The following is a 15,080-nucleotide window of genomic DNA, read 5'->3' as shown; positions in this document are numbered from 1 at the left end:
GTGTGTCATGAACAAACATTAACACACCTATAAAGCACAAGAACACGTACACTTCCATAAATGTATACATCACTATAGTATAAAATATAACATTTTTACAATACACCTGGATGCAACAAACACTCACACCTGGTACACAAACGTTCAAATATGCACGCATAGTAAAACAAACACCCGAATGCAAACAAACACTAAAAAAACACAGACCACACAAAGAGTCAGAGAGAGAAAGAGAGAGTCACAGCAAATTTGATAGTGATGCAGATGTCTGAGTTCGAGCTGTCAGGACCCGTTTTTCACACACAGCGGAGGATTAGTTTCCATGGAGCCGGTGAACATGTGGCAGGTGGTTTTTGGCCCTCAGCATTGTACTACCGGCTGAAATAAGCTCTGGTTTTAAAATGTATACTTCGAACGAAGCACATATTACTTACTTATATACAATACTTATAACAATAAAAGCTTGTTTGTCTATTGTATTTTTGTAAAATTTCCCTTCCGGTGCACATATCTACGCTGCAACTTCCCTGTCTGCTGCATTTACATATAAGATGTAATCTTTAAAATGAATGCAAATTCAAAATTTGGCAGTGAAATTGATGTAACTGTGCATCTGTATAGTGAACATTATGCATAGACTTCGACACCTTCAGACAAACGTGGAACCAAGGCCAGGTGACTGGTTAACAGCCCTGAATATGTGCGTCATCTTGTTTTCCAGAGCTTACCTGACAACACGAGGATGTTAATGCCGGTTCAGAGGCACAGAAAGAGAGGTTACCATGGAACAGATGGATTTATGAAAGACACACACACAAACGCACCCTAGCCGCTTGCATACTAAACCGACTCACTAATAAACATTCATCACACACACACACACATACAGGTATAGGGTGTAGCAGCACACAGACAGCAGGAGTGGGGGCAGATGTGTAAACAGTACCTGTTTGTTCTATCTGATGGCTGAATGGATAGAGAAGTGAGAAGCAGGTGATGGTCTTGTTGGAACACTGAGCGGGACTCCAAACAGTATATTACATTCAGGGTGTGTGACCAAGTCAGTGTAATACGAGTGTTTGTATACATGCTATGTTTTCATATGGTAATGTTGAAAATTTTACCACAAAACGTACCAAAGCAGTTTATCTTGAACTGGTTCACAGGGCCGTGCTACTTTGAATCGTTATCTGTGAGTCAGAAAGACTAGGTCGGGCTGTGATGTAAATGGACTCATTTTACTGTGAAATGAAGGTCGTAGTGATTCAGGGTGAGATGTGATCAGCCCCGAGGCCTTCACTGAGCTCGACGGCTCCACACTCTCACAGCTTTTAAAGAGACCGACACCCACAAAACTCTTATTTGTATCTTTACACTATTCATGAATAAATAAAGTTTGATACATGTGTAGCAACACAGATACTCATATTTCACGTTTCCGATAATCATTGAACTTAAACTCTGTTTACTTAACAATTGATTTAGCTATATATCAGTAAATGCTATGCTATATTGTAACATATCAGTACCAGTGTTTTTCATCAGCACATTAGAGAAACTGATAACAATGCATATTATATAATTATTATTTTTTTTTTTTAATATTATATTATTTTTTTTGTTTTGTGATATAATTAATACTTTTAATAAGTTTGTATTATTAAAGCTGCAATCTGTATCATTTTTGGTTAAAAAAATCTGTTTTTAAGCAAGGACATAAACAATCAATGTTCAGTCTTCTTACCCTACTACCGCTTATGAAAATAAAACATGTGAACAATGTAAAATCGTTTGTAATTTTAACAGGAAATTATGATACAATGTTATAAAACAAAAATTATATTTTTAAATAAAACCTTCACATAAACAAAGAAAAACTGTAGGACGACATCCCAATTTCATTTTATTGAAAATTATTGTAAAATGTCCAGTTTTTTAAAAGTGAAAGATATGTATTATCATATTTGTGCAGTGCAAATCTTTATAATGTATAGCATGAGAATACAGTTAAAAAAATAAATACTTTTACATTAAATTTAGTTAAATTTATAAGTTACAAATTAAAAAAAAATCTTTAACATTTAGTAAAAAACTATTTTTTATATTTTGTTTTAAATGTTTAGTTATCAGTGAAAATATGCATTTAACCCCAAATTTGGCCAATCTTAATTGATGCTAAGAGAAGGGTTATTGGGTTCTCCAGGGTAAAAAAATGTAAAACATTTAAAGTCTTGCTGTGAAATATAAAGTTAATGGAACAGTCCACTTTAAAGATGGGGTCCATTGACTTTTCATAGTAGGACATAAAAATACTATGGTAGGTCAATGGGCTCCATCTTTAAAGTGGACTACTCCTTTAAGAAATGTAAAATAAACATTGATTTGCTGTAATACATAACATTTTGCCACCACTTTTTCAGTTTTAACTGTAGAGTTGTGTGTTTCCTGTATATTTTATGGAAGGTTACGGAACCAACCACAGCTGCCAGCTAAAGCTGTCACCGGGACAGTGCCTTTAAAAAAGTCCTAATATGTATACTATTCAGGGAACAATATGTACCTTTTACGTACTAATATGCACCCTTTAGGTATAAGGGTACTGCCCTGATGGCAGCTTTTGTGCTTTACTAGAGCAGGGGTCTCCAACATGGTGCCACGGGTACCACGGGTCTTAATTGTAAAAATGTATTTATAATATATTTTTTATATAAGCTTGGGTTGGTTTACGTATGTAAACATTTTAAACAATGATAAAATATATCAACAAGTAAAATAAAATAAAATAAAATCAACAAGTAAAACCAAAACGTTTTGAGTAGACTATATCAAAAAAGCCCTCCAGATTGTTTTATCCACTGATGTTAGAGACCCCTGTTTTAGATACTTTTTTGGCAATCTCAACCGTTGAGCACAGCTGACATGAAACATTCATGTCTGACTATTCCTAAAAATCAGATAAAGAGCCTATAGTGTTGCTTTAAAAACACTTTTACAATTAAAGTCATCAAGTGATGGTACCACCACAAAAGATGGCAATTTTTAAACTAGGCAATCATTTAGACTCCAACAATAGTGCATCACGTTCCAGAAGCTTTAAGAGGATTCGGCAACATGGATGCTATATAGTTTTCCTGTAATAATAAACAGAATAGTTTTAATATGGTTATTGTAATTTCCTTGAAGCTCGAATTGATTGCTTGGTTGAGATCTCCTAAAAACATTAAACTCATAAGAAGTAAAGTGGGAACAATAATCGGAAAGCATCAATTCTCTGAATTCTCTGATTGCCATTTCTGGAAAATTCTCTTTGAATCTGCTCCCAGGAAACATTGTGAGGGCTTTCAGATTGCATGCTGCTGTGTGTTGGAAGGTATGGATGGGCATTGATTTTTGATGAGTCAGAAAACTGAAGCCCCTTTACACAATAGCCGGACTTAAGCTCTCTTTTGACACATGCTGCTGAGCTGGCAGTCCCCTTGCACATTCTGCAGCAACAGCGGCTATATAAACACCCCACAGCCGAGCAAGTCCCAATGTTGATTACGCCGACGTTACATGTGAGTATACAGCCGAGCTACCAAAATTATCAAATGAAACGTCATGACAGGCAAAAGCGGATTTAGTCGTGAGAATGGACAAACACCATGATCAGTTATGTTGAGACTTGATGAATTATGAGAAATAGAGACCCTGTGAACCGTTCCGTGGACTGTAGGCACAGTACCATGGGCAGTGAGGTTGCTAAATGGCTCTGAACTGAGTGTCTTCAGTCATTACTGGATTCACGGGGTCCCTATTATCCATGCAAACTATTGATGTCATCTGGCTCTATTAGTACAGTAAAGAAGGGCATCAGTATGCAAATACCGTAGCGGACAGGCACCCTTTTACCAGTTCAATCTGGACTGGCCTAACAGAACAAAATTTAGTACTTTTATAGAAATTTTGGTGCTAACTTGTTGTAAAGGCTACACCAGGTCAAAGGTTGGCTCATGAATGTTGCTAAGGGTATATCTTGAGATCTGTCAGGTGAGGACAGGTGATTTTAACCATGTTTCTTAATGGGGTCTGTAGTTGGGCAGACAGGTGGCCATCATGAATCAGCGAGAGCAGATGGATCAGAGGGGGCAGTGGAGGATCACAGTGTGGGAGGAGGAGAATTTCCAAGGCAAGCGCTGTGAGTTCACGTTGGAGTGCCCGAATATTCTGGACAGGGATTTCCAAAAGATCCGCTCAATCAAGGTGGACAACGGCCCGTAAGTGTGTGTGCAATAGCTGAAAAGAAATATGTTTGTATTTCAGGATAATTCGGTGTCTGCTTTGCAGGACATTGCTGTTTTTTGTGAGATAAAATCATAATTTACTGTATCTAAACTGATTGTCTTTGCAGCTGGGTGGGTTATGAGTACCCAGAGTTTCAGGGTCAGCAGTTCATCCTGGAGAAGGGAGATTATCCCTGCTACCAGGCCTGGAGTGGAAACAGCAGCTACCGCACTGAGCACCTGCTTTCCTTCAGACCGATCAAATGCGCTGTGAGTTAAATGCATCCAAGTGCCTCATTTAATTGAATTTCATTTACAGGACACATTGTAGAAAGCGGTAGCGTGCAATTGTTACCGTAAGGGTCAATTTCTATTTGATCTAACCTTTACAAATTGCTTATTTGCACCGTTGGACTTGATTTCAGAGACTTTTACTTTAATATTGTTAAAACTAAAAATATATTATTTAAACGCTTTAAATCTGAAACATCTAATTTTATACACATCTTTTAAATGAATGAATAAGTTGTTCTTTATTAAAAAAAAAAAAGTGTATATGCAGTACATCCGCACAGCGTTAAAGAAAATAACTTGGTATCTTTTGTCCACTTTCACCTTTAGAACCACAGTGACAGTAAAATTACCCTGTACGAGTGTCAGGACATGACGGGACGCAAGTTTGAGATATGTGATGACTACCCCTCTCTTCAAGCCATGGGCTGGTGCAGTAAGGAGGTTCCTTCTATCAAAGTCAACTCTGGAGCGTAAGTCTACATTTGCCTTTAATTTATCCCATATAACTGCACATAGCTTTTTCTCAGCACTAACATGCGCTTCTTCATCTCACCTTTGTACGTGTACGGCAGGTGGGTGGGCTACCAGTTTCCAGGTTACCGTGGATACCAGTATATTTTTGAGAGAGAGAGACGTCAAGGTGAATACAGGAACTATAATGAGTTCGGCACCCAGGCTCACAGCAATCAGATCCAATCAATCCGACGAATTCAGCACTAAGCTCGCCTCCTCCCTTTCCCTATTGGCTACTAAGTATCAAGTGACAGCATTATATTACATGAGACAAAGTGGGCAATAAACGCTTTTTCAAATAGTGTGCTTGTCGTCATTCCTTTGATTTAGCAAACCAGGAAATTTAACGTTTGCTCATTAAAGACTGGAGATTTTAATTTTAGCACAATTAAAGATGAGATAAGTTTGAAATCATGCTGCGCTGCGCATACCGCTCGGTGTATGACATCAAAGTAACGCGAGAGCGCTTCGAAAACAGTTTCGAGCGAAACTTTGATGTCATGATCCGATCGGTCTGCGCAGGGCTTAAAGAAAACGAACAAACCGATTGACGCCGGAAGTTAGCGGGACATGAGTTAATTCGCAGTAAAGCCCATTCATTTCCCATAGACGTTTGGATTATCGCAAAAAATAAGCTCTGTGTTTAACAAAAGTTTATGACACTTATGCGTTTTGTCCAACAAGTTAGTCTTCACATATGAACTCAACTTTTATTCACTTTTAAGTAAAAAAAAAAAAAATCGGCGTTTTATATTTCTAATATAAACGCATTTAGACTTTAAAAATCATAAAATTTGTATTTATCTGTGAAGATTAACGTGTTGGTCAAAACGTGTAAGTGTCATAAACTTTTGTTAAACACAGAGTTTATTTTCTGCGAATATTACGAAGGATGTCCTGCTAACTTCCGGGGTTACGTCATCCCTGCTGTACTCTAGGGCAGCAGAGCGTTTGTTATAAAAACAAAAAAATATTGTTAACACAACTTTTAAGAGTAGACATTTTTAGTTTCATTTTAAATTTTTCTTAATAGAATGTTTATTGTTCTTGTCGGATTGTATTTTCTTTTCAATAAACAGCACGGAATCATGGTTGACAAATGAGTGTTTCTGTCGTTTTCTTTTGCTGATCAAATATTCTTCATGACGACACAGCTTTGTTGTTTAGTTTTATTCGCCATTTTCATCAATTCAGCATTTTTTTGTTTGTTTTACATGCGCTCTGATCATTTTGTGGCGGCAATTTATCGCTGTCCGCGGTCCTGACTTCTATAAACACTTCAAAACAAGCGACTCGATTAGAAACAAAATCATAATAGATTAGAAACAACATTATCCTTAAATATAGTTGATGTTCATTCATTTAAAACAAAACCTTCCATAAGTTAGGCTATATAAAAATTAAAACCAAAAATATAAGAAAAATATTAAAATAGTTTTGATTAAAGCACAACTACACTGGCTTCGATACAGCACGACAAAAGTCTAACAAAAGCAGTATTTTTGAACGTGACTTCTCAACTGTAATGAGTTGGATAAAGTAGAGATGGTCATATAACGCCCTCTGCTGGTTGAGTTAATTGGTTTAATACTAAATTAATATATAAAGTTTTATGTTGTATTTTTATGTCAACTTTATATAGGCTATCAATCATATATTTAAGTATATATTTTAATAGAATGTATATTATTATGTAATTGTTTATCTGTGCTCATTTTAAACAAGAATATAGGATATATTGATAAAACAGAATAATCTAGGTTTAAAACTATTTTAATAGCGAATGTTAATAATAATTTGGATATACCAGTGCATGCAGTAAAAAAAGAAAATTAATACATTTTCTATAATGGCTGTTTATCAATCGGAAGGCTGCAGCCTTCCCATTGAGAAACGGACAATGTTGCCACACGATGGCGCCCTGAATCTCTGCGACATGGGTATCCAACCCTGTTCCTGGAGGGCATCTGTTCTACATATTTTAGTTACAACCTTATTCCAACACACCTGCCCCTAATTTTAGGTAGCCCTGAACAACTTGATTAGCAGGTTCAGATTGGCGTTAGAGCTCAAATATGCAGGACAGGTGTTGTCCAGAAACAGGGTTGGGGACCCACTGCGACCTGCATTGGTCGATTACTAAAGAAATGTGTTCCCTAAATCATTTGCCGCTAAATCATTTGCAGACAGGTGTATAAAATCCTAAATACATTCACACAGCGTAGTCTAAGTCAGTTTTTTATTGTAATTGTAAAATGTCAGGTGATTGTAAAATATGCTGGACATCACAAGCTCACAAAATGACAATGTGATAATTGTTTCAAAAATGGGGGGGGGGAGTCTTTCTAAAAGAGTAGGCTGCTTTTTGCCATGCTTTGAAATCAGTGTTTTCCAGGACACAAGACCATCACTTATCAATGTTATTGGCTGAATTGTAAGCGATCCAGTCCTAAGGATGTTAAAGTTTCAAGTCTGACCTTTGTGCAGGCCAGTCAAATACTTCCACACCAGTCAATTTTTCATTGACTCCAAATAATGTCATTTTGGACAAAAATCTCTAAAATATAATTGTATGTAATAGGATAAAGATTTGTTTATCACTAGCCAAACACATTATTTAAAATAGAGTGTCTAGATACTTGTGGTCATATAGTACATAATGAGGCTTTTGCACTGCACCTGTCGAAATGTTAAATATACCCAGAGAGTTAAATCAAGTGTAAACAACTTTTCACACCTTCCCTTTCATGCCTACCTCCCACCACCCCTACACAAACATACTCAGCCGAATCTGTTTTTCTGTGTTATGTATTATTCAGTTCTCCCCACTCGTGTTCTCAGATCAGAGTGTACCATGTTCTGTTCTGTAATATTCTGTTTCCTTGTTTGAACAGTACCAGACGACCCCCCCCCCCCTTCTTCCTGCTCCTTCCTATCTCTCACTCTTTCTTACTCTGCTGTTAGTTCCACTGCTGGCTACCATGGCAACACTCAGGCGAAGGCAGCAGCAGTGATGACCCCACATGAATCATTCCTTGTTGATATTGTGTCATTTCAGCCCTTCACTTTGCTTTACAAATAAAATTGATACCAGTGTTGCTATTCGCTGTCACATTCAATATGATTTTTGTTTGGCATAGGGTCTGGTCACTTTATTTTAGTATTTTCTAATAAAAAATCTGTTTTGTAACCTACCAAAAAGTATGTGATAAGATCTTCCCCTATGAAGACATATGCAACACCTTGCATTGCCATGACTTGCCCTTTACACACAAGCAGAATCCTGAAGGTGCTGAGTGAGCTTGTGTTCAGGGCTTATATAATCATATCTCTCAGCTCTGAGACTTTATTCATAATTGCACCCTTTGAGTGGAAAGGAACAAGCTATAATCCCCATTGAACCTCTTCACAGAGAGCTCCAGGATGATCTGCTTATTTCCGGATGGCACAAGGAAAATCAAAAACACATAATCACCTGTCATTTTGTTACACATTTTAGAGTACTGTACTTGGTGCTAGGTCAACCACGGTTTAGGACAGTGGCTTTATTATACCAGTGTCACCTGCACCAGATTAGATACAGTAGATCCACTGAGGAGAAAGAGCCGTTGTTAGACGATCCTGATATCATTCGTGATCAATATCACTGCATTACAAAAATTAAACGTTTCAAAGCTGCTGGTCTATAATGATATCTCTGTTTTTTCATCAAGATGTTTATATGAAATCATCAAAGCGGCATTGATAACACCCCCTCTTTAAAATTACCTAACCATTGTGTGGGTGAGTTGTTTTTGTTGGAAGTCTTTGGAGACATTTCATAAACGATGTGTCAAGGCAAAATTACTCTTGCATGAAAACGATCATCATTGCCTGAATGTTTATTTTACATAAACACATTTATCATAACAATAGCTTATTATTAATATAAATGAATCACAGTCATACAGAGGAAAGAGGGCAATAGATCTCAGCTGAACCAGCTCCTCCAATTTCCTTTAATTTTATTATTAATTTTTTAAAGTCTTCTAATTAAAAAAATCAGATCTGTCCATATACCCAAAACTATTATCAATAAAGTTTTATCTGTTGAATGTAAAAAGTTTTAAAAGATTACTTTTCAGGAATAAATCTGTCACTACCATTCAGTACCCTTTGACTGTACCATATGTTTTCATAGACTGTGGATTAATTATTTTGCATTTAGCTGTCTCAGAGAGGTTAGCTGCACAACACAGGGAGCATAAAATAATCCTACAGCCAAGATTAGCCCGGCTAATATAGCCTATAGTGACAGAGAATAAGTGCAGTATATGGTAAACATAGAGTTCATAATGAACAAAGTTAATTTAAACTTAAAAGTAATTTTAAAATAAACTCCAAAAAAGTGTAAGCTATATTTGTATTTTTATCACATGTAACTTGATAAATTGCATCATGGTACAACCTAATAATACACTTACATGCTTACAGGTGTGTTGCCTTTCGACAATCAACGTATGTGTTTGTGTTTCACCAAATATAAATATTTCAAAAAGAGGTTGGAAGAACACAGTAGTACATCTGTCCATCGTGGTAATGGATTTCTCTAGAGACAGTAATCTCTGGTAAAAATAGAAAACTGAAAGGAATATCGTAAATTATTCATTTTCAGCTTCGTCCTTTCTATGTCTGTGGTCCCTGTGTCTCGCATCCTGCTGCTGGCGTTTCCACGGCAACCGCATTCCTACATCTGCATCCGTCTGCTTCAGCATATACAGTAGCCTACAACCAGCACGGGTTACTTAGAAGAATAGCTTTTAGTGAAGGTTCATTCACAAATAACGTTTCCTAATTAAGGTTTCCTGATGCATTAATGAATATCATTCGGTTCCCATATATTGTTTAAAAAACATGTCTGCATTTTATCCTACATCATTACATCAATAGCGTTATTTGGTTTCATTATGCGTTTATTTCATTTTTGTAATTATTTTTACTCTGGGCGGCCCGTTTCATATTAGGACAGCGGTCCTTAGAGAGACCCCGCATCTGTCCATGCGCTTTTCTCAGCCTACGCTCGGATCTGGATCATACCCTTTACTAATATAGCCGTTGCCATAGAGACGGAGCGGAATGTGCCCGCAGAATTCCTATGGCCCGACTAGCGGCCGGTTCTGCAGCCTTCCGTCACAATGACACTTCTATCAGACTGCACCAAAATCCAGCCAATCAAATGTTCGAACTGCCGACCCACGTGTTTTATTCACAAATCTAGGGGTTCTCTCGTTTCAAACCAGCTGCTTCTTACTCGCTCAATGACTCATGCACCCCTGAGGCTATTTTCACAATGCCAAAAAGTGTCTCTTGAGGACTACCTGTACCGACTGGAGCAAGTGAACAGTGTCAGTGTCCTATAGCCTACTTAGATGTCCTGAAGAGAACTATTTTTTTCTTATCCTTCTCCATATAGGCCTAACCTTAAATATTTTTCGGGATGTTAATTTTGTTTTAATCATACAGCCAATAAAACACCATTTAAATATATATATATATATATATATATATATATATATATATATATATATATATATATATATATATATATATATATATATATATATATATATATTATTTAGGAGCGGGCCATCTTTAATAAAATATGTATCTAATAAAATCCCCCCCCCCCAAATATCAGATTCTGTTCAAAATCATACAAATTAATTGCTCACTCAAGTAATCAAATCATACATTTTACTTTGTTCTGATGTTTTGATTACGAGAAATTCATTTTAAACCGAAAGACCAGAGTATTGATTTTTAATTTACCGTAACCTTTAAAACGTGGTGCACGTGATAGTCATGCCCTGGTTTTTCAAACAATCAAGCAAGTTCAAGGTTCCCACATATTTCGCAGAAATGCACTTGGTAGTTACCAAACATTACCCGTATCTCCACATGATTGTGATACAGAATGAAAATAATGCAGAGGCGAGGTTCAGCACCACGGCTAGCGACCGTTTTGTATGAATAGGCATCCATGTTCACAGGGCGACGTAATCACGATTTTACGCGCCAAATCATTATCAGGCTATTTAAATATAGCTGCAAACTAAATGTATATTACAATGTGAATATAATGTTAATACCACCAGTTGCTCATGTGAGCGAGCTATCTTTATACACTGTTGCTTGTGGTTCTTAATGCCTTAATAAAATGTAACTTCGGGTTAACCTGATCTAATAAGCAAATAATATTAAGAAATGCATCTACTCTACGTCTGTGGTTGTTATCTACATGCAATAAAAACGTATTGTCGGCGTTTGGCAGAGTCAGCAAATCCAAGATCATTTGGGCTTTTGTGAAATAGCCAAAATCAATAAAGAACTCACGACCCGATGCATCGATCGTTCATTCCTCCTCTGACACCAAAAACAATAAAGAAGTGGCAAAGAGTCTGAGTATTTGTATTCATATATTTTCAAATATACAATATAAAACATTACGTTTTATACTATGACAATTGGCACATATGACGGTAGAGATTCGTTTTGTTGTAAAACAGTACATTCAACGTTCAGATAGATAGCATCAGGCGCCACAGGGGACAAGAGGAAAGTGTCTGTTGCAGGCCAGAACCCTGGACAGCGCAGCGTCGGTGACAACATCGTTTCTGAAACTGATAGAAAAATAAAACCCGGACACTGACGCACAAGCTATAATAATATACACATCTCACTGTAGCCTGGCACCAGATAGCGTTATTTTTTCTTCTTCTTCAAAAACCACAATGATGATGATACGAGTAGAATAGTTTAAGCATGCATTAAGTAAACTATGAAGAAACCCTAGACCGCGCTCGTGACATTCACTGCGTCGTGAAGGTTGAACTATACACATGTAATATCCTAAACCCCCTCTCACGGAGGTGAGGCGTAAACCCACTGTCCGTTTCCTTAAACCGGCAACATGAGTGCAACACTCTTCACCCGTCGGGCCTTACATTCATTTCACCCTTTGAGCAAGGGCATATGGAGAGATATTAGAGAGCATCTCTCTCCTTGTGAAAACGAGCCAAATGTTTAGCGGTCCAGGTTATTATTCCATCTTCCGTTCGTGTCACCCGAGCCGCCCTCGTTTTTGAGGTCTTGGAAAACCTCGGTGAAGAAGTGCGGGTCGGAGTTGATCTGCAGCATTTTTGCACTCATTTTATCAATGATCCGCAGGGAGCGCTCCCAAAACACCTCCTTGTTGGTCTCCACCAGGAAGGGCTTGAGCGGGTACGAAATCTCGTTGCCCATATATGAATAAGCCAAGTACAGGCAGGTGAGAAAGGTGGCCTGCAGCTCGTACTCGCTGGAAATATCCTCGGTCACCGCTTCCCTGCAGAGCAGGTACACGAACACCAGGTTGGCAGGAGTGATGAAACCCTGGTCTTGCCAACCTTGGATGAGCAGCGATCGGTCAACGTTTCGGAACCACAGGATGATCTCATTCGGGCTCAGCTCTTTGAGTTTGTAGCACCTCCTGCACATGAACTCACTCAGGCAGCGAAGGAGCTCTCCGGTTGAGGCTTGGACGATGACCCTTCTAGGGGAGATAATCGAGCGACTGCTAGGTTGTCTTTGCACTGGCAGGAGCTGTTTTCCGTTCTGGGATGCGTTCTGGGTTGGGTTGGGTCGAAGGCTTTTATCCGGTACGGTGGGGACTGGTACGGCGAGCGGTCCGGACTTCGTTTTGCGCTCGGACCCTGACTGAGATTTCTTAAGATTTTCGGTGTTTAGCTGGTCCACTGGGTTACTGTTCTGAGAAACGGGCGGGTTCGGGTTTACTTTCTTGGCACTCTTTTTCTTGGCCGAGGCAGCGACCAGCCGCTTCCACGTCAGAGCCGATATAAGCACCGAATGGCGCTTCAGACTCTTCTCGGTCTTGCCGCTCGCCCCATCCGTTTTCTCATCCAAAATCCCACCTTTCCTGGACGTTGGAGAAATAGAGAGGACTGTGCCCATCTTTTCTACGGACGACCAACACCCACCGGCCCTTCGGAATGCGCTGTCTCGCCTTTCGTCCCGTTAACTGCCTCGGGGAGGTGCGATTTAAAAGTCACAGGTTCACGTCCATTTATCTTTTTAGCTTGACCACTGGATGTACAGTGGGGAAACAGATGTTTGGTTGAATAGGTTAGGGTACCTATGCAATAAGCGAAGCTTGCTTCAGTCACACGCGCGCGCACTCCGCCACTCCTTCTGCATCCCACTGAGCGCGCAGCCTCAGACAGCGGGAGCAATGGGCAGGACTTGTAACGTGTAGCCAGGCAAAAAAAAAAACAACTAGAGGTACAGACCTGTAAACCGGGATAAGCCTCCACCATCTGCCAATCCTGATGCGATGTGAAAAAATGATGGCTAGTTTCACCAACCAGAGATGCTTGAAAAACATTTGTGCACACACTTTATGAGTGTGTGTGTGTGTGTGTGTGTGTGTGTGTGTGTGTGTGTGTGTGTGTGTGTGTGTGTGTGTGTGTGTGTGTGTGTGTGTGTGTGTGTGTGTGTGTGTGTGTGTGTGTGTGTGTGTGTGTGTGTGTGTGTGTGTGTGTGAGAGAGAGAGAGAGAGAGAGAGAGAGAGAGAGAGAGAGTCTCTATTTTTATCAAAAGGTTCGAAGTGTATTTTGGGATTTAACTCAATAGAAAATAACGTATCTTCAAATTAACATGTTTAACATGGCCTGACCGATGAGAGCCAGTACCTATTCCTTTTTCTTTGATGTACAGAAAGCAAAAGAAAAACAGAAAGACCTAAACGGAGAATTATGTAACAGGAAAACATGTATTTCACATTCACATTTCAAAACAAACCATTTCAAAGATTTACCTCCCTCCATTTTTATTTTTGTTAAATATGTTAGTATAACATCAAAATTAGTAGGTTATTAAAGCCATTAGTGTTACAGGTGCACGGTAGCATCAAACACTTTTGCAGCATTGAAGAGCCATGATTATGCTCCACCTTGTGGACATTTATTTTTACACAAGCAGAACATGTTTTCTTGTTACAACAAAGTGATGCATATGATTCAGAATATGTGTAGTACAAATGTTTTTATAGGTTCAATACGAAAATAGGTTGAGAAACATTTGTAACAACAAATGATGAAATCAGTTGTGTATAATGACTGAATCCTTGCTAGTTGGTTTAAGTGGCAACTATCGTTTAAGAGTTCAGCACCTTGGACAGTGACAGTCGCCTCCAGAGACCAATAAAATGACCACATAGGTCTCAATTAGTTTGTGTTTGAGTATTTTTTTGTCTTAGGTTTTCTTCAAATTCCAAGATTAGTTTTAAATGTTCACGAAAATTAAATGGGTAAATCAAATCAAACTTAACTACATTTAGTGGCAATACACCAGCAGGTGGCAGAATGAGGTAATGAGTCAGCCTCACATATGATTTATGGACATCACTCAGTATTTGGTTGCAGTTACCAGTTATACTTTTAAAAAATAATTTTGGCAAATACCACTGCTTCAGTTTGCAAAGATGACGCTTATATGCACATTAAAAGCATACCCATGCTCTACCTTAAGGATCCACTATGGGCACTGTCCAATTTTATCCCCTTTAGGTGTATTCCAGAAACCTGTTAACCTACTGTCAGTGAAACCCTGATCTTTTGGTTGATTAAAACAAATTTGCTCACCCTGATCATGTCAGTTCCAAAACACTTTATAGTTAGTTCCCTGTCGAGAACGTTCTCTCGACATTGCGTCAGTTAGCTGACGCTATGGGATTGATCCTTCAATCACGATAACCCTGAAGCCTTATTGCACAACGCCAGTGCAGTTGAAACTCGCGCTGGCCAATGACGCTCAAGACGGCAAAAGAGGGCGTGGCCTTCTCACTATAATAGCAGCCGTCCTGAGCGAATATCTTCAGTATTTTCTCCTTCACGAGCAAGTTTTACCCTGCAACGAAGACATCTGTTGAGTACGCGGATAAGACGGACGTCCCTCTTAGCGATCCAGATGTCGCGA

At 38.6% G+C, this 15,080-nt stretch overlaps 2 protein-coding genes across 2 annotated transcripts; one reads left to right on the top strand and one right to left on the bottom strand.

Moving 5' to 3' along the window:
* The first annotated feature begins 4,082 nt into the window (after positions 1–4,082).
* On the top strand, positions 4,083–5,797 carry cryba2a (crystallin, beta A2a). Its single transcript, XM_065240329.1, has 4 exons — positions 4,083–4,256; positions 4,391–4,532; positions 4,884–5,026; positions 5,129–5,797. The coding sequence occupies exons 1-4, from the start codon at positions 4,096–4,098 to the stop codon at positions 5,274–5,276; spliced, it is 594 nt and encodes a 197-aa protein (XP_065096401.1). The 5' UTR covers positions 4,083–4,095; the 3' UTR covers positions 5,277–5,797.
* A 5,714-nt stretch (positions 5,798–11,511) lies between these two features.
* Positions 11,512–13,433, bottom strand: cdk5r2a (cyclin dependent kinase 5, regulatory subunit 2a (p39)). Its single transcript, XM_065240106.2, has one exon. It carries the CDS (start codon positions 13,056–13,058, stop codon positions 12,132–12,134), a length of 927 nt encoding a protein of 308 aa, XP_065096178.1. The 5' UTR covers positions 13,059–13,433; the 3' UTR covers positions 11,512–12,131.
* Positions 13,434–15,080: the final 1,647 nt, after the last annotated feature.

The sequence above is a fragment of the Paramisgurnus dabryanus genome, chromosome 7 (assembly GCF_030506205.2).
Source record: "Paramisgurnus dabryanus chromosome 7, PD_genome_1.1, whole genome shotgun sequence".
Classification (NCBI taxonomy): Eukaryota; Metazoa; Chordata; class Actinopteri; order Cypriniformes; family Cobitidae; genus Paramisgurnus; species Paramisgurnus dabryanus.
Note: the sequence above shows the minus strand (reverse complement) of the source record. Positions and strands in the feature narration are given on the sequence as shown.

Coding starts and splice junctions, on each gene's coding strand:
- cryba2a (XM_065240329.1), top strand. CDS start 4,096: ATGAATCAGCGAGAGCAGATGGATCAGAGGGGGCAGTGGAGGATCACA. Junction 4,257..4,390: donor ATCAAGGTGGACAACGGCCC/GTAAGTGTGTGT, acceptor TTGTCTTTGCAG/CTGGGTGGGTTATGAGTACC. Junction 4,533..4,883: donor TCAGACCGATCAAATGCGCT/GTGAGTTAAATG, acceptor TTTCACCTTTAG/AACCACAGTGACAGTAAAAT.
- cdk5r2a (XM_065240106.2), bottom strand. CDS start 13,058: ATGGGCACAGTCCTCTCTATTTCTCCAACGTCCAGGAAAGGTGGGATT.